General features: G+C 44.4%; 1 protein-coding gene and 1 long non-coding RNA gene across 3 annotated transcripts in view; both read right to left on the reverse strand.

Moving 5' to 3' along the window:
- Window positions 1-512: 512 nt before the first annotated feature.
- LOC118511569 (HEAT repeat-containing protein 1) lies at window positions 513-7,397 on the reverse strand. The gene is made up of 4 exons (XM_036054813.1): window positions 6,111-7,397; window positions 5,773-6,041; window positions 967-5,710; window positions 513-862 (listed from the first exon to the last, which is right to left on the reverse strand). The coding sequence occupies exons 1-4, from the start codon at window positions 7,274-7,276 to the stop codon at window positions 670-672; spliced, it is 6,372 nt and encodes a 2,123-aa protein (XP_035910706.1). The 5' UTR covers window positions 7,277-7,397; the 3' UTR covers window positions 513-669.
- An 11,603-nt stretch (window positions 7,398-19,000) lies between these two features.
- Window positions 19,001-19,924, reverse strand: part of LOC118514433 — a 43,445-nt gene continuing 42,521 nt past the window's right edge. For both annotated transcript variants that reach the window (XR_004906623.1, XR_004906622.1), the window contains one exon: window positions 19,001-19,184. This is a non-coding gene — a long non-coding RNA (uncharacterized LOC118514433). The remainder of the gene's footprint in view (window positions 19,185-19,924) is intronic.

Genomic DNA, 19,924 nt, shown 5'->3' on the forward strand with positions numbered 1-19,924 from the left:
CATTTTGGTTTTCGCCTCGTTAATCTCCAACCCGAGGTTCTGTGCCGCACGCTCGATCCTTTGATAAGCTTCTGCTACATAGGAGAGCCTCAAACCAATGATGTCTATGTCATCAGCGTATGCCAGGATCTGGATTGACTTATAGAAGATGGTGCCCGAAGTTTTCACCTCCGAGTCGTGGATGGCTCTCTCTAGCGCCAGGTTGAAATGGAGACAGGCAAGCCCATCTCCCTGGTGCAAGCCCTTGGTGGTAGCAACGTAGAACGACAATAGAGGCACCACTAAAATTTGAGCGAATTTTACACGCACATCACACAAAAAGAGGGTGTGTGGACCCGCCATTTAAGTCATCTGTTGCACATCGAATGTAAAATAAAAAGCTTAATAGACGCACAACCAAAGGAAGAGATTCGGATTTATTAACCTTGATTGCCGGCTACTACTTCGCCCGGAACGCACGGAATGGCCTTTAATTCGTCATCCTTATCCAATGGACTAGATCAACGCTCCGATTCATTTATTCATTCGACCCATTCTTTATTCTTACCGACATTCCAACATTACAAAGCGAATCGCTTTCAAGTCGCTTTAAATAGGTCGCGGTTCGCATTCACTGCGATTCGCTAAAATGTCACTAACGCAACGACAGTACACGTATCGTATATACTTTTAGAAGTATTTCTGCAAATCTTCACCAGTGGCACGGCCAATTTCACGGCATGAATGGTGCACCGCTTTCTCAACGTCCTCATTATCGTCTTCCATCAGTTCCGCCAGGAAGGGTATAGTTTCCGGCAGCAGTGGCGCGTAACTTTCGCCCAGCTTACGCGCTATTTCTGTGCCTGCCTCCAGTGCGAACAGTCTGCGAAAGAAAAAGACAACAGAGCAGAGGTAATTATTAATTCCTCACCACCCTTCACCGTACCATCCGTCACGTGGACGAGCGTTCATCAGCCGCATCCTTACCTCACTTGTGCATCGTTGTTACGTGTTTTCATCAGCACCTGATAATTTAGCTGACGCCACAGCGAATCATCCATCACCGCCACTGCCATCTGGGCGAGGACGTCTATCACCAGGGTGCGAACTTCTGGCTCGCTGATAATAAGCTCGTTTTCCAGGTGGTCCGTAACCGGCCCGAGCAGCATATCGAACCGTACCGCATTGATGAAGTTCTGATTGTCGTACAGCACGATGCAGTACAGCGTCTTCAGTACGTAGCGGAGCAATGTCACGTTTTTCGATTTCACCGCGAAATGCAACTCCTGCACCTCGGCGGTTCCGTCGACCTTGGCCGCATTGGTAGCGTTCAGCAGCTTGACGGCAATCGCTATCAGATCGCTGGCAAACAGCACGAACAGCGACTTAAGCGCTTCCGCCACGTGGCAGCACAAATTGAAGAACGTTATTGCACGGTCATTGCTGGACGTTTCGCGGATGGACCATTCGAACACTTGGTAAAACAGGGGCCGGAACGTACTCTCCGACAGCTTCAGTATCAACACGACAAACGACTTGATAACGTGCGCTTCGGCCGCATCGATTGCTGCGAGCGTAAACTTGTCCGTGGATGAGTTGTAACACCGGAACTGGAGGGCCGTCAGGAACAGGTCCGTTACTTCGCTGCGAATGGCGGCAAAATTGCTCGACTTCATGCCGTTAAACATGGTCGAGAGAAGTGCCATCAGTGGTCCGACGGCGCCAAGCTCGCCCGCTTCGACGAGCGTGTGGTACGATTGTTCAATCGCTGGCAGCAGTACCCGCGGTGCGATCGTACTCGAAAGACTATCCCAAATCATCACCAACCGTGACTTCATATTGCCCAACCGTGGATCGTTCTTCTGCTCGATCATGGCGTACAGCTTCGTCATACCGACCAGCATATCGCACAGGTACGGCGAAATGAATCGGGCCAGCGTATCGACAATCTTCACCGTTAGCAGCACAATGCTGGAGGTAAGAATGTCGATCGGTTCGCGCGACTGTAGCTGAGCGTTGAGAAACTTGTTCACCATCGGCATAAACTGGGGCAGGAAATTGATCGAATACGGTCCAAGGTTGCTGCACAGCTCACCAATGCAGAGGATCAGCGACGACAGTATCTGCGTGTTCGGGTGTTTCTTGTAAGCCTGCAGCTCCTCCATCAACATGGCCAACACCGACTGCACCTTCTTGGTGTCGTACTGCGTCAGTATCTTCGACAGATGGCGCACCGCAATGTAGCTCAGCTGTACGATTACCATTCGCTCGAACGAAGTCCCGACGACGTTCTCCTCCTCGTGCATATTCCTAACCAGCGCCATCAGCGGCTTGAACAGATTAAGCAGCCCCGGGTAATGCTTTTCGTTGAAGTAGTCCTGCTTGTACTGTAGCTTGTTGTTCAACAGTTCAATCACCTTGCGGCGCACCATCAAAAACCGGTGGCTCAGCAGTCCATTCACGACGATAATCAACGTGTCGGCCGAAAGCAGCGAGATGGTACTTTCCAGTATGTCGTAACAATTGTTCAGCATAGCCCTCCAGTACAGGGGGATCTTTTCGTCCGAGCTGTCCTCCTTTAGCTTGTCGAGCATTTTGGAGACCGCATTGACGTACGTCAATATTCCGACTATTAGATTTTGATAGTACTTCTTCATACCGAGCGTTTCCTGCTCCGTTAGCTGAGCAATCTTGTTAATGACAAACACCGACGACAACAGCCCGGCGACGAACTGTACCAGTGAGTATTTGAAATGTTTCAGCTGACGACCGTTGTGCGTTTTCACGTTGAAAATGGTCGAATCCACCACATCCACCTCCATGATTTGCTCCGCATCGGCCTTACGCTTTTCGATCTCCATCGGCAGGTCGCGCAGATAATCGATCAGATTTGTGCACGTCTGGACGATGACGGTCGGTTCGAACTCGCTCGCTATCAGTAGCGCCACCTCCATGCGCTTCGACAGCTCGCTCAACGACAGTTCGGCTTCGGCACGCGATTTAGCCGCGTTGCGCTTTTCCGCCCTCTGTCCACCCTTCATGACGTCCGACTCGATCAGCACGCCCAAAAATACCCACAGATATTGTTCGGCGCCGAGCGTCTGCAGCAGCTTCACGTACAGCAGGATGCGCCGATGCTCCGGCACATCCAGTATGATGTCAGAAAAGATTTTTAAAATCGGAATAACCTGCTGCAGCGCGTTGTGGTTGGTGGCGGAACCGGCCGCCGCTCCACCTAGTGCGATCGTCGGTATGATCGTTTCGATGATCTTCGCTATGATCTGGAAGCTGTACGCGTCGTCCTGCCGGACGATCGACGAACCAACGAAGGTGAAGATTTCCATCATGTTGTGCAGCACCTGATCCGGTACGTAGCGGGCCACGTGCGCCAGCAGCAGTAGCGCGTGATGGTGCGTCTGTGGGTTCTGAGTGCCCCGGATGCAGTGGACAATCTGCTCCACCTTAAACATGCTGCTCGCCTTCGCAAATGGCGATTCGTTCCCGGCCCTACCGCTATCCAATTGCTCCACCTTCTGGATGCAGTACAGCAGCAGCGACAGTACGATCTGCTTTACGTACTCTAGCGCCGATTGCTCCTCGAAATCGAGACAATACTTCAGACACTCGAACAACTTCGGCACGAGCAGATGGGCATTTTCTAGCTTCTTCTTGTTCTGCAAGTGCTCCAGCAGTGTTACGCCACATTTCCACACCGTCGAGGCGAGCACTCGCTCCGACGGAGCTACGGAAATGATGGATTTACGGCCCGTTTTACCCTTATCTTTGGGAGTGCTGGCCGCGTCCTGTGCTCGGCCATCGTACATCGCGCTCAGCATATCCACCACCAGTTCCGCGTTGATAATGTTGTGCTTGAATAGCTTCGCCGTGGCTGAGTTTGTTTCCGGGTGTTGCGAGAGTGTTGCTGCCTCGACGATGCACTGCAGAACCTGTTTCGTGTATGGCTCGGGAAGCGTCTCAAACAGTTCGCCCCCGAGTGCTTCAATCATCATAATGGCCGGCGTGAGAAGCTTCCGCTCCAGCGGTAACACCAACGGCTTGTCGCAGGCCAACGTTAACGTTACCAGCCGCTGACAGATTTCGTTCGTCGCCAGATGTTGGGCAATGTCCACATTGAAGCGGCCGATCAGCAATTGCAGCAGCTTCGATTCGTATGCATCGAACAGCGCACGATCCTTGTCGTTGCTTACGCGCTCCACAATGCTTACGCCCTTGGACGCTGCGTTGACCAACACCAGCGGATCGTCAAGCAGTTTCAGGAAGTCCATTATACCGCACACGATGTAGGTGGGTGTGCTAGGGTCCGCCGTACGTGCGATGAAGCATTCGATCGTTGGTTTCAACGGTTTTGCATCTTCCATGAAAAATATCGTAAACACTACCAACGACAGCTGCTCGCTGTCCATGGTAAGCTCTTCGCGCCGGGCGAACAGTTTCTCCAGGAAGCTGTTCGCTGCTTTCGACAGACCGTTCGCTTTCTTCAGCTCAACGATTAACTCGACCGTTTTGAGGCCACACTCGCGCACCACCATCGATTCGGACGTGAGCGAAAGTAGAATGTTTATGAACGCATTGTTCGTTACCTTGCAGCCCGTGCCCTTCAGCTGTTCCAGAATAGAGTTGAGCAGGCGCTGGCAGCGGATCTGCAACGTTGGACTGATCAGGAAGTTGATCGTTTCGTCTTGAGCAGTCGATTCGATCAGATGAACGGTGTAGAAGTGCGAAAGAAATTCAATCCTATCTTCCGGTTGTGGGTACAGGCGGGTCAGATAGTTTTTCAGCAAATCACGGAAAATTGCGCGCACTTGCTCATGCTTCACATCGATCGTGCAGTACTTTTCGAGCAGTTCGTTGAATATCCGCAGCCGAAGCTTCAGCGAGGTGCTTTGCCGCTCGAAGTTCATTTCAACGATCGGATCAAACTGCACCCGGTCGATGATGAACCGTATCGGAATCGTAACCAGATCCTGGGGCAGTTTGTTCTCCCGCAAACACTGAATGTCCGATGTGTGTGCGTAATGGAAGCGATGGTTTGTTATCTGCTTTACCGCATAGTCCAATACGCGGTCCGCCTGCTGCACGGTGCACGGTGTGGGCAGTGCGGACGATATCAGCAGAATGTTGAAGCACACCTGTATCGGGTTCGTGCATTGGCCGGCGTTCTGTAGAATGTCCAGTATCAAATTGCAATTCGCCTCGTTGCCATAAAACTGTGACACCAGATACTGTTTGCCGAAGGGGGACGATATCAAGCCGTCCGCATTTCGTTTGCCCACAGGATCATCTCCAAGTGGGAATAACAACGGATAGAGCGTAACGATGACCCGGTTCACATCGACCACACGGTAAATACGCTCGTCCGTAAGCAGTTCGATTAGGCGTGGCGTTACCGCCTTCCAGCGTGTCTGATTGGCGGCACATTTCAGCACAAGATTGCTCAGTTTGCTGATCAACTCGTCAGCACCGACCACATTCACTAGCTCGGTAGGATCGATTTTGAGCAGTTCCTCAATCACCTCGTAGCTGTCGTCGTCTAGCCGTTCCCGAACGCTGTCGCGCAACAGATCCATCTTGCCACGGCTTTTCAGCTTCATAAGGCGCAAATTTTTAACCAAATATTCAACCGCATGCTTACGCCGTTCGACGTCGTAGTGGAAGAGATTTTCAAACACACTCGTTTCGTTCTCGTTGTACGACGCTTGCAGGAGGAAACCTTAAAAAAAGGAACGCAACTTGTTAGAAGTCAGTAAGTTTCAGAGAAGTTTCATCGCTCACCCAACACATTTCGCAACGCATTACGCTTTTTGTGCGAATATTGACCCTTCATGACGCGCTTTACGACCTTATCAAAAGCGACAGGATACTGCCGTTCGAAGCTTTTCAAAAAATCGGAGTACCACTTGATCACGCTTTGATCCTTGTCCTCGTAATCTTCTTCGTCCGTGTCTAGATCGATCGTGTCTTCGTGGAGTAAGGTTTTCGCAGCAGGCTTAGATGCACTACTCGATTGGCCACCTTTGTGAAAATAGGAATCCAGCACACACCTGAAGGAGGGAAAAGTAGACTTAAGTCGTCTTTGAACTTGGGGTTAAACAAACCGCTCGCATGCTTACTGAATTATATCTTCCGCTTCCTCGTCGGTCAATTGAACTTCAAGCATCAATTGTTCGCAGAAACTGCTATACTCCACCAGCGAACCTGCAGTGCAGCATATTTCATTCAAACAATTTTCCAACAGTTTCCGATACAGCACCATCACATCGACACCGTCCGACTTTACGTTGCACAGCGTCGGTGTAAGCCATTTGCAGCGGATGATCTCTTCCATCAGCTCCTTGGAAATCGAAACCATCCGTTCGTGTTGCGTTTGCACGATCAGTACCAGCAGCATGGTCGCTTCGGTAGTGAGTGCCGGATGCTGAACGCCACAGACACGCCGTACCAGGTATTCGATCGTGCTTTCCGCCAGATTCGTCTTCATTACCATCTGGCCGACGATCATGAACGCACCGGCTGCAAAATCAATCGCCCTCGACGCTAGTCCCTTACCGACCGTCTTCAGCACGGCAACCACGTGGTTTTCGGTCACCGTTTCCACGTTGTGCAGCATACCCAGAGTCGTGGTGCTGTAGAACGCATAGGTAGCCTGCAGTGCGTTTGCTTTGCTGCCCAGCTCCAACACTGCGCTGCAGATAAATTTTCCATAGGTCTTCAGAAACCCTGGATGCCGAATGCAGTGGTCGATGATGGTACGCTTGGACGGTGGTACGCCCGATTTGCCAACTGCGGCCAGGAACCCTAGCTTATCGTTGAACTCCTCCACCTGCATCGTTTGCACACAGCGAACAAAAATGCGCGTTTCATGGTACGGCAGTATGAGGTGCACAAACTCCACCCTGTTGTACTTATGGATCTCGAAGCGTCGTATCAACCACTCCAGGCACTTGTGTGCCGGCTGCAGCATGAAATACGGCGAAAGGTGGTAGAAAAACTTTTTGATGTTGTTATCAAGCTTTTCGTTCACCACCTGATTCTCGACGGATCGCTGCAAATCGATCGATTTCTTGTCGAACAGCGTGTCCTCAAACTGGGCAAAGGCGCCATGCATTTGAATCAGCTCCTCCAGTCCGCTAACGCCGATGTCGAAGATTACTTCCCGATCTTTGGATGCCGCTTCCTTGGCGTCAAACAGAATCGATGCGGTTTTGCGAAAATCCTGCTGCGTAGACGTTTGGGGCGCGGCCAAACGTTTTAGCTGTGCTGCTAAACTGGTGGCCATCTTTACATTGGCAACTAAACCACAAGAATCGGTAAAAACACTACAATTATCTTTAACGAGTGGAAAGCACTGCGCCCGGCCAAGAAACCATGCGGCAAAACAATACACGTGCTTTTTGTTGTCATTAATGTTATGACGTTTGACAGTACGACCCAGTTGACGTTTTCCCAACTAACAAAACGACGACAACGAAATGACAATCCATAAGCCACACTGGGCGTACGCGTAGGTGTATCAGGGCAAAACATCGTTGTTCTCACAATATAAAATAGTTGATAAACCCCCCAACCTGACCATATTTGTTTAGCGATATGAAATGAACGCCTAAATGTATGTTTCTTTTTCTTCACTACAACCTCGAAAGGTTTCGGCCTGTCATATCTGACTTGCAGTGACTTGATTATACCCGTGGCAAGCCATGCGTACGGTATGGTGGTCTGGATGGGGATTGAGCCCCGGTCCTGCCCTTTGAAGATTGGTGACATTATCATCAATGCCCTCGACCACCCTCTTAATGTATGTTAAGCACAACTAAAGATGCAACGGTCCTACATTGTTTTTAAAGATTAGTAAAAAATTATAGAAAAACCTGGAAGAAATTTTGGCTAAACTACCGGACCCACTCACGAGCACAAATTTAAACTTTTAATATTAAATTTCACTCATAACTTTTATGAAGTTATATTTTATATTTCTTTTTTTTTTATTCATAAAGAACGGCCTGGCCGTATTGCTTAAAGCTAAATTACAAATATAAGTACAATTCACGATGGTTTGGAAACATTTCCTTCTCCAAACCGTGAAAGGGCACCTTAATTTTATATTTCTTATTGTTGAGTAATTTTCTTCTCGAAGTCGATGAATTGTATTTATTTATCATCCTGAATCATTTACCATCAAATGCTGAAAACCATTCAACAATAAATTATTAATTTCATTTAGCCAGCTCACTCACAGCCATTTCTCACTGTGCATGTATTGTTTACAGCGACATCTATCGTCTAGTAGCAAAAGCATGTGTGAATAAAGCCATGTGGATAGCCAGACTAGTCGGTAAAAAACTATGCAAATACCGTTTTGATATCGGTTCTGCTGTGTGAAAGATCCTTGTTGTAAAATAATCATTCAAACCCATTCTTCAGAACAAGACCCGCAAGAAAGCCAACTCGTTAACACACTGAAAGAGTCTTTCTTCTTGTCTTTCCAATTATATTTAGAGTATCAATAGAAAGAGTATCGAGTGATAATAACTCTCAACATAGCTGTACAAATCATGGAATGAAAAGTTTTAACTGTACATTAACTTTTCAAATAAGACCAAAAAGTGTAGGCTTATTTCCATAGTCAACACTCACTACTGCTCCACCACACTCAAGTCAACCAAATATTCAATCAAATTTTAAAACAGCGTGAACGTCAACAACAATCCATTGCCGGAATTGATTAACTTTTCAGCACCTTTTTCATGCCAGTGATATCGAACAAACCCCTTTTTCCTTTTTTTTGTTCAAATATTAAAAGGCAGATGAAAACCCATTCGGTGCCATTTTATTTTTTGCGGCAAGCGGTAGTGATTATCTAAACCACAACAACGACCAAATACGGAATGGCACACGCGGTGCACATGGTATCGCTTTGATACGCAAGTTGAAACCCGGTCCACATTGTTCCCAAGCATTCAATTTCCTAAACGATTTTGATCGTGTTCGGTTTTTTTATTTTATTTTACAGCGCAGAAAACATAGTTTGCTTCGTGAAGTAGAACAGTAAAAAATTGTCCTGGCCTGGAGCAGCTGGGTGTGAATTGGTCCCTGCTGGATACGATGTGCTGGTGGAAAAGAAACGACGGCCATTGCAATATCTATAAAGCAATTTATTCCGATACGTTCGGCGATTGTTTTTCGACGGTGTCGCTTCCCTTTGTACGTCTGTTTTTCATATCATGCCATGCCCAGGAGTAGCGCTAGAGTGGACAATTGAACATCAATTCCGACTCGCAAGTGTTCCGGCGACGCACGCTGGTAGTCGCTGGAATCAATTTTGTGCCGTATCGGTCCCATATCGGTGGTAGATTGCAGCCTGAAACCCAATCGGATCAGGTGTAAGTGTTTTTGTTAGTCAGTTTTGCTCAGTCACTCGATCGGAGGAGGAGGGCTTCAAAAGTTCGTTCAATATATTCGGGTATCGGGAAGCAGCATGATTGAGGGCATCAAGCGTGGACGAACGGTCCCACATATGAATATTGGTCGATCGTTTTCCCATGGCACAACCTTCAATTTGCATTGTTCAATCTACCAATTGCTTTTTTGGTTGTTTCTCTTTCCCACAAAATATATGTCTTTTGAGTATATTAGCAAACAGTTCCAGATTGTAATGATTAAAATTTACACGCAAGTGTCGCAGTGTGAACTATCTTACGTGGATAATCGACAGACCCCATACGACGGGAAGGTTGATCCTGGCTGTAAGTAAAACTATCACACCATCCCACAGAAACGCGTGCTCGCTCAGAATATCTGGTCACTCTCATTAACCACTGTAAATAAAAGAATAAAGCAAGCTTTTGAAGTTTCGATAAAGCATAGTACATCTCATATATCCTATCAGGTGAACAGGGGTCCCTCGTGAAAACTCAAAAGGCTCTTGATACTGTCGAGCTAATGCTCTAGAAATGAGCTGGATTTTTCTTCAACTTTAGCTCATATTAGTGAGAAAATTTTTGTGGATCATCTTATAGTAATGATGATAATGTGGTCAGTGATAATCTGGACAGTGGAGGATCAAGAACTATCAAACTGCTAGAGTGCTCTTACTTCAACAGTAGCAGCGGGAATGGCAGGACTCCTGTCATGGCGCTTGGACCCGTCAGCTAATCCCAGAAATGACGACATGGATATCTCGTCGTTTTGGTGAAGTTGAATTCTGTACCACATAGCTGCTGACAGTATACGGCTTCTTCCAAGGTCATCTCCAGCAGATAAATCTTATTCAGGAGGCATACTGCCCGGAATGTCCCGAGTTAAGAGAGACACCTGAGTATGTAATGTTGAAGTGTCCTCGCTTCATCGCCGTGAGATGCCGTATGAATATTTAGGCCGAGGAAGAAGTTACTGTGGTGAACATCATCCCCCTGATGTGCTCTAGATGAAACTTATGATGCGCTATAGCAGAGTCCATCATGGTGATCCTTACCTGCCAGCAGTAGCGACGCATTCGCATCGAAAGAAGTACAGCAGAGAACGGTCCAGGTGCTCAACATGATGTTAGTCGGGAGAATTGAAAGAACATGCTACCGCGACAGGAAGTAGATCAACCGTTGAAAGCTGGAAGAGGCGCATGAGCTCTTCGGTGACCAACGGTGATTGTGAAGCTAGGACGGCTGACAATCCTGACCAAGTTGTCACAGCGCGACGTCGTGACGGTTTGCTTATGCAAAAATCGTCTTTACCATTCATTTCCAGTGTCTGACCCCCATTGATAATCTGGGGATGTTTGGCGAAAGTCTTGAGGAGGGTTGTGTCTTGATATCAGAAGAGTCATGGCCAACCCAAAAAATAAGATAAAATCATTAGAATTCTATTGGAATATATTATATCTTTAGAACTCCACTTTTTACATATTTTTACTAAAAAATATTTAAATGAACTGTACAAGGATTTGAATATTTACCTACATTGAACATCATCAATAAGGACCAAACGTCTAAAAAAACTTGTTCTGAGGTGTCCGCCGATCGTACTGCATGTTTTGCGAGGTTTACTTCACACCAACCATTTATTTATTCATTTTTTTCCCGAACAGCACTTGCAGCGCCGGTGTCAAATGGTCGAATGTGAAAAATCGTGCAACGGCAGTAAATGCTGAGCTCAGCAGAAAATGGTCTTTCGTCCATTTAATATTCATATTTCCACTGGGTACCAACCGCAAACCTTGTACCAGCGAAACCGATTGACCGATCAGCAACCCCGCACCTTGAGAAGATATCAGGTATGCTGACTTCCAACATAAAAATAAGGATCTACCAGGAATCGTACCTAGGAAAAAGCGGCAAAAAAGCTTTTCTTGCTCGATGAGGAAAACGAGACTGGGAACCGTCACAAACGAGCAAAAATTGATAGCATCCGAAGGTCCCTTATATTCATCTCCTTCGATAGGAAGAAAAAGGGTTCCCAACCCTCCTTAGCGTCCACATACGGTGCACTGCAGGGAATACACTCCAATGATTGGCTGGGGACAGTTTTCTTTTTTCGCAGCGTGATAACTGTGTGGGTTCGATCTGTGTACCATGTCTTGGCAACTTAGCACGATGAGCACGGTGTCCCGTGAGACAGCTGAAACGATGACGTCGTAAAATGGAGCGGTTGATCTTCTTCGGGTCGGAATCAAGTTAATCGAAGTGAATAAGACGAACGGATGGCCTGGATGGCTGTTCACCTGAGCAGTCGTTCTGGCCACGATGAATTATGAATCCATCAGCAACCTTTACCCCTTTTTTGGGCTTGTGAAGTAGCCGAGCTCGCCATAAATTGAAATCGTGTCAACCGTGTGATGACGAAACAGTTCGCTAAAGGATTCGGACGATTCTGAATAGGAGTCCTGTGGAAGGGATAAAAACATTCAGATATATTATTGCGACCCAGCGCTCGGGAACTAAGTTAAATTTGATTGGTTTTCGATGCTTGATTGAACACGCGTTCAGGAGATTGATATTCGCATTTTTATGATCGAGCAACGGCAAATCATCCATATTTTGCGTCACCCGCTCGCCCAATCGTACACTGCAGTCATTTTTTTGTCGTAATGTCATTGGGTTTTCGGTTAGGAATATGAATATGAAAGCATGTGGTTTTTGGGGACTTTTGTCGGTTGATATGCCAACTGTCTATCAAAGGGAGACATAATGCCAGCGCACGGCAGTCAACCGCGTGACGTGTGTTTGGGTAGATGCGTGCTTACATATTTAAAGAAGAAATGATCTCAGGAAATTCTCAGGAGATTTTTTTCATTTCTTATACCAGGCTGGATGTAGTATCGAGATATATTATTCTTTGTTAATTGTGGAAAAGTAATGCTCAGCAAAATTTTAGGTAAAACATTTTTGTAAATGACTGAACCGATATTTAACCTGATGTACCCCAGACTCCTGAGATCCAGAAGACTCCTTTTTCTTCTTTCGCGTCACATCAAGCCTGCCATTTCTGGCTTTCTGTTTGATTTTACACGTAGCAAAGTAGCCAGCCATGCGTGCAAAGAGACGGTCTGAATGGGATTTGAACACCGGTCCTGACGTGTGAAGACCGGCGGAGCAGAAGAATGAACCACGATCTAGCTGAGCTGAGAATGCAGACATCTTTACGGTTGCCAAATCTAGAAGGATAAGCTGGTTAGGGCACATGATGAGGATTCCGAACTCATGTCCTATCAGGATTTTCCTCGTAAGTGACCCATTCGGTAGGAGGCATAGAGGAGCACAGCGAGCACGTTGGCTGAATCAAGCAGAGTCAGACCTGAGGGAGATCGGATGCAGCCGAAGGTTGAGGAGTGCAGCCATGGACCGAGTTTCATGAAAACGAATTGGACATCAGACGTGCTCCATAGGAGCGGACCAAGAAAGAAGAAGAAGAAGACCCAGGATCGAGGTATTAACAATATTCCAAAACACTTTCTTAAATTGTTTGTTTTATTAAACTATTTCAAAACCTGAATAATGTACAGATACCATGTTTATTGTAAAAATGATTCTCGCCGACTCAATTGAAATCAAATTTCTCCTTTATATCCAAAATTTCTAACATTAAGCGCCTCCAAAGGGACTCATTCAAACAACACGCGTCACAAACCACACTGCTAGATTGTCGTCTTTTGCAACATTGTAAGATCGTGTAGAATTTCTCACCAACAAAACCACGCCATTTCGACAACAAACGGCAATAATGCCACTGTGCGTTAGATTCAAACGTCCCATCTGCTCCATAATTGGTGCTGTTCTGCTGTAGAGCCCCTTAGCTTTGGTTTGTCACTCCCCTGTCACTAATTTGCCATATCCTATCCACGTCTGCATCTACTTGACAGTACCGAATCATGGTTGGTGCACAGCATGTTTTGTTTTGTCTTCGTCTCCAACGCTCGATGCGCTTGTCGCTTTTTATGAGCGGAAACTTTTGCTTCCCAGCTCTCGCCAACACATTCTACCTTCTTTGCAAGATGTTTTCTGTACAGCGAACGATGTGATTACTCGCAAACGTTTCCTTAGGGCTGAAGTTCAAACTTTGCCGACCGACCGGGCTAATAAACGACGGAAAGGAAAATGGGAAAAGTATTGCCGCTGGGCGCCAATCGGAGTGCAGCAGCAACACGGTTTAAGTTTATTATTGTGCTGAAGACGTCTTCATTTTCAACAAATTTACATTATTATTACCTGCGGAAGAGTTCTGGTTTGGTGTACGCAGTATCATTAGCTTGCAGCCGAGTTTCTTGCAAGAATGGTGTGGTTAAGTGAAAAGGGGTATAATTGTTGGAAGATAGAGTGTACCGCGAGAACTTTGGGCAATGGATTAAAGTTTCCTACCAGATGGAAATTGGCTCACTCCACCGGCCCTCCGGTGGTGGGTTTATAGCGATGATAGCGGAAAACAGATATCTCATCCTACGCACGGTACTGTGAGTATAGCGCAGAAAAGGAGTAAGTTTCCCATCGGTACGGGTTATGAACAGCAAATAATCATTGCTGTTCAGTCCAACTCGAGGTCTTTCAGTGCGGCTCAACAATTTATAATAAAAAGTATTATTAATGTTTTAAGAAAATTTACCAATTAATTAAGAGCCTATGCTATCATGACTTCTCAGTTGACATTAATGTGAAGACCAATTGTGGGATCCTCATAATTTGTTAAGAAATATGTTTTATTTTGCAAAAGTTAGATCTTAGGATATATACAACGGAACTGACTGCCAACCGGTCATACTATAATCAGGAAAATATCTGATGCTGGGCCTAGATGGAACATTGTAGTACCCAAAACCTCCTCTAAGATATGGACAGATTTGTCATGTTAAAAAATGAAGATATGTGTGTATAAAAAGGACAATTGAGAAACCTTTGAACTAAATAATCAAGAATTGAAAAGTTATCTGAGATGAACGTTGATCTCAATATTGTGCAGAGAATACTCTTTTAGAGAATTTGCAGGTTTTTTAAATGAGCTGGTAATGTAATGAGAATGGCACCGGACAATGCATCCCGTAAACTCATACTTACTTACTTACTTATCCGGCGCTACAACCTGCTTATCCGATCTTGGCCTGCAGCAACAATCCTCGAAACCGCTTATCCCGGCCGTTCTGGTGGAGGCATCAACGCCATCACTCCATCTCAGTTTGGGCCTACCACGTCTCCTCTGTCGACGGCCTAAAAGGACATTACGGGCTGGGTCGTCCGGTGTCATTCTTATGATATGGCTGACGTAAAATTCGTAGAGCTCGTCATTGTAGCGGCTCCTCCATTTTCCTTCCACAAATACGGGGCCAAAAAACCCTCTGCCCGTCTTGGAAAGAGTTTCGTTAGTTTTGGACAGAGTCCATGTCTCAGAGGCGCATGTGAGTACTGGGACTATAAATGTTCTGTACAGTCCGAGCTTCGTCCGTCACGGCAGGTATTTAGAGTGGAGAAGTTACGTCAGGCTGTATTATGACCGGTTGGCAGCCAGCACCCTTGCGCGTAACTCAACATCAATGTTGTTGTCGGTGCCGACTTTTGACCCGAGATAGGTGAAGTTTTGGACGACTTCGAAGGTGTGGTCCCCTATCTGTACACCACGCCTGCGTAAATCAGTGGTGCCACCATCATTTTGGTTTTCGCCTTGTTAATCTCCTACCCGAGGTTTTGTACCGCTTCCTCGATCCTTTGGTACGCTTCTGCTACATAGATGTCTATGTCATCAGCGTATGCGAGGATCTGGATTGACTTATAGAAGATGGTCCCACGTTTTTTTTCATCGTGAAGATCCACAAAATCTTATTAGACCAAAAACCTAGAGGTAAATAAGCCCATACTAAAACGGAGTAATGGCGCTTATGTATCCGCCAGGATGGCTGAATTATTATCTAGAATGACAGATGACAAAGCTAGACTGTTATCGTAGAGATGAATTCTGGAGTCCAAGATTGCTGCAGTCATAACATCTACTCAGTGAATATTGCTTGATAGTTAATTGTAAAATATAGTTAATAATATAATAATTAATAATAGTTAATTGATTAATAATAATTAATAATTAATTGATCAAACTGTAGTTTGAGTAAAATCATGCGCTAAATACTTAAGACGATTTCTCAAATCCTGCATTGTATTTGTGTCTTCTAATCTCTTCATGAAGATATTCTGCTATACTACCCTGGTGTGATCCTTTCCTTTGGCATGGTTTAAACGATATCGTACGACTACAATAAACTTGGATCCCGGTTCCATTTGTTACGGTGCTTAACTTTCAAAGATCCTAGCCGACGAACTTGCTTTTCCAGTCAACCCTATCCAAGTCCACCCCCCAGCCAAAGGTATTTTGCTATCACGTTAAATATTAAATTAATTGTGCCCGGATATAATTTATTATTTGCATAAAAATGGTTCCGTCTCGGTTTAGGCTGTTGGAAGTGAAGGAAACGCTTGCTGGCGTTTGGTTTGTTGGCAGGTGTAGCTTTTTCTACCTCATTTCGGTACAATGATTTTACTCGGCTGTGCTTTTACAAGGAATTGGGTGGAAGTATTTAGCCCTCATCCTTACACTGAACAATACTTCGTGTCCATCCGGGAGAGGGTGTTAGGAGGTTGATGAGAAAGAAGGTCCATTCTATAGAATATTAGCACATTTTCCAACCAGAATGGTAAGCGGAATGAGGACATAGCGTTCTTTTGCTTGTTTTTTCGAACCACCTAACACACCTCCTACCTCATTGTTTTCAAACAGTGAGGATTTAGTTTTTAGGTCGACGATGAATTCCTCGTGAAACGTTAAGCGTTGCGGAATAAATTTCGAAATGATTCAAATGATAATTTATTACACCGGCCTAATGGGCCGGTTTGTCCCGAAGGCTGTTCTGCTGTCTATTTGGTTACCTGTGTGAGATGAGATGCTGTGAAACTATGTGAACAAATATCTGCAATATCGGAGGAAGTAGCACCGCAATGAGGAAAGGCCCACCGTATTGACCAAAGACAACGGAGATCTGAGTTTAGTCTGTACCCTTTTGCATGTAAAATAATCTCTATAGTTGAGGATGAATTTATATCTGTAGCTAATGAATCGCTGCCTAGTCCTGTCTGTTGCGTATTTATATATGAAAAATACTAATAATCAAATACAATGATAGCTTGCCGTTTTTCATCCGTTGTTCAATTTCATGTTTTGCTTCGTATTTTATTTTATGGTTATGAATAAATTATAACCCGACTCTTCAACGTGCTTTTCTACCACGACTCTGCAGAATGTTCGTCTTGATTATTCAAAGCTTCAGTTACAGCATCGTGGCTTGCCACACATTCCTATAGTAGATGTGAATTAATTACTAGCGCGCTTCATTACGGAATACTTTTGTATGGAATAATACACGTTTGTTGACGAGACAGCAGGAACATTCCGTGCGTTACAGAGCGTAGCCTGCATCTGCAACGCGTACCAGAAGGCTTGAGAGATCTTCTCCAACTTAAATGCTCAGTTGAATATTCCATAAAAATTATCTTGAGTAGTATAGCTTACTTCAAAGTATCTTCTAAGTGCTTTCTATTTTTCTAGCTTAAAGCTCTTCCAGGATACTCAATCCGTCTCAATAAACTGACACCATTACCGATAAATTAAAAATCCATTGTTGTGATTTTGAATGATTTTCATCAGAATACTGATCTGTTAAGTCTCCAACACGATATCCTTCCAGTTTATGAAGAATATTTCATATCAATATTCCTTCCCATTTATAAGAATTATTAATTTAAATCAATCAATAAGAGCGAATCAGTGTCACATTACCCGCCCAAACTCCTTCCACATTGAAGACAACGTTTCACTCAATGACACCCAATCAATCAAACTTTTTTTTCCATTCGGAGATCACTGTGAAACATCAGTATCAATTAACTTTAAACAAATTTAATAAAATTCAATCGTTACAAAACCCATTAAAATAATAACATTTTTTAGCTATCCATCACACTGGAGCCATCCTCTCCATTTCGTTGATTATCCCGTCCACGGTTAGGAGGACAAGTTTACAGGAACACACAGGGAATGCCAGGAAAACCGATCACTTCAACAAGCACCATAAGATGGGGAACAGCATGAGTTGATGAATGATGGAGTCATCGCCAGCACGTGGAACTGATGATGAGTGTGGCCAAGGTAATCATACTCCCAGGCTGCGAGTATCAGTTTACGTACTAACGAACCGAATACAATTTACAATCGGGAGCGAGAAGCGAAGAAGCGACACTTTCGAACGTGCTACCGAAAGCTGACAGTTTGAGTCCTCCTTTTCGCTTCAATGAGTCAAAAGCACTGCAACGGATTGATATCAACTCGCTGATGGTTGAAGCAGTGCATGCTTTAGCGCTAAAGCTAGACATCACATTTCACGGGTTAAAGTTTTATGTTGATTTTCAATATCCTGTGGAGTATCCATCAAGAAAATTGTGGAATTCGAAGTACAAGTGGGGGAGAGTGTAGGGTGAGCTGAGGTTAATGTGACAGGGAGTGGCTGGAGATCTGAGGTTAATGTGACAAGCGCGATCAATTTATTCTAAACGACTTAAATTAACACTATTGAACTGTAGTTTCGGACAAACAAAAACTTTTATTCTCACATGAAAAATTGTTTGAATAATTGTATTTCGTTTGCAGTAACGCAAAACTTTTGGACAAAATGAAGCCTAAATATTTCCACCAAGAAAGTGCAAAAGCTCTAATCGGGTCTCAAATTGTGATACTATGAATCATTTAATCCAAGAAAATCGATCTATCGAGGGTGTAGTGTCAACAAAGAAGAAGAAGTCTTATTTATATCACGTTGTAAGATAGTCAGTCCTCACTACGGAGGAACGGTCCAGATGGGATTTGTATCACGGTGCTGCCATTGGAAAAAAGGCGCGGTTGTCGCCTCCATGGTAGTATTAACACCAGAACCATCGGATAACTCGCAAAGAAAGAAGCTTCAGTATCGCTATGGATTAAGACCATAGCCAGAAAGCCTTCTCTTCTAAGGCACTACAACCTTGAAAGGTCTCGGCCTACCATTGCTGGAAGTTCTAATGGTTCTTGTTAAATAGCTTAACTTAGCACACTCAACACAACTCGAGTAAAATATGCAGGCCCTACTTTTTACAACTTTTACATCATGGTTTTGTCTAGCAAAGCAAATACTATCAACAGTGTATTGTTCTCCTATAAAATCATCCACCAAAATAAGGATTGGTTCGTGGAGCTTGAATGCAATTAACACCTGAACGTTATGCATTTGGTTGAAGGCTAGACGCAGAACATAAGTCCAGTGTCCAGGAAAGGAACAATAATATAATTTGTTCACGAGCAAAAGGATTGAGGGTGCGGCAGACCAAGCGACATAGTGACTCAACGTCATAAAGGCTGTAAGTAGATTAAACAAATAATCATAAATACTTACCATGTACAGCAAATTTCGGATTTATAAATAATAGGATTTGAACAAGATAAACACAGGGAGGACATGTCACGTAAAACATCGATTGCATAATGTTCTTTATTGCCAGTTCAGCTTTTAGTGTAGAAGTTTTTATGGGCAGACTACAAAGTATTAAGAAGTATGTAACACTAGAAAACGTCTTATTATGTATCGAATTCGTTCGTGTTTGTCGAAGCGTTGGACGAGGTTTTAGGTTATCCAAGGCCTGTAATTGGAAAAAGAAAACAGAAAGTTAATACGATATACTATATACTTTATGGATTTCCTACAAATATATAACTATTTTTTACATGGCTGATTATATTCTATTTTAAAGGATATTAATTGGTGGTTGGGTACATGCAAAAGGCTCCAAGCTGTCGTATAGTTTGAAAATCGTCTCATTCGTGGGAATAGCGCAAGGATATGTTTATCTCCACCAACCCTAAGCTACTGCATACAAATAGTTGAACAAATTCGAGCATTACATCATTTTTTGTTAAATTGTAATAAAACAAAGCACCTTTTGTGAACGATTTAAACCTTTGCACCTAAAAGGGAAAACTAATGGAACAACAGTTTCAGTCTTTCTTAGGTCTTTGCTCGAATATTTTACCTTTATATCATCAACCTGTTTGGAGTTTTTCTGATGATTTTCTGAACTTCAAAAGTAAAAATTTAAAACACATTTGAAGAGCAGTCAACCGCGATTAATTGAAATGTTCCATTCTCAAAGGAAATAGAGACACGTACAGAATCCGTGTAATGATTTTAGATGAAGGAATTTTCATGGTTTTTTGTTTTCTTGAAAATTAAAGGGATGTTTCAAAATGTTTCATTCAAATGTTCACCAGAATTAATCATAAGAAATGGAGTGAATCATAAGAATGTGGAATAGTACACCAAACTGAAAAATAAATGCTTCCATCACCCAATCCAACCCATGGGTTCTGTAATAAATCTTCG

This window comes from Anopheles stephensi, chromosome 3 (assembly GCF_013141755.1).
Source record: "Anopheles stephensi strain Indian chromosome 3, UCI_ANSTEP_V1.0, whole genome shotgun sequence".
NCBI lineage: Eukaryota > Metazoa > Arthropoda > Insecta > Diptera > Culicidae > Anopheles > Anopheles stephensi.

Bases quoted from the DNA above. Each gene is read 5' to 3' on its own strand.
- LOC118511569 (XM_036054813.1), bottom strand. From the start codon at position 7,276: ATGGCCACCAGTTTAGCAGCACAGCTAAAACGTTTGGCCGCGCCCCAA. The intron at 6,042-6,110 runs GTAAGCATGCGA...TCCCTCCTTCAG, and splicing joins GAAGCGGAAGATATAATTCA to GTGTGTGCTGGATTCCTATT. The intron at 5,711-5,772 runs GTGAGCGATGAA...CCTTTTTTTAAG, and splicing joins TGCGTTGCGAAATGTGTTGG to GTTTCCTCCTGCAAGCGTCG.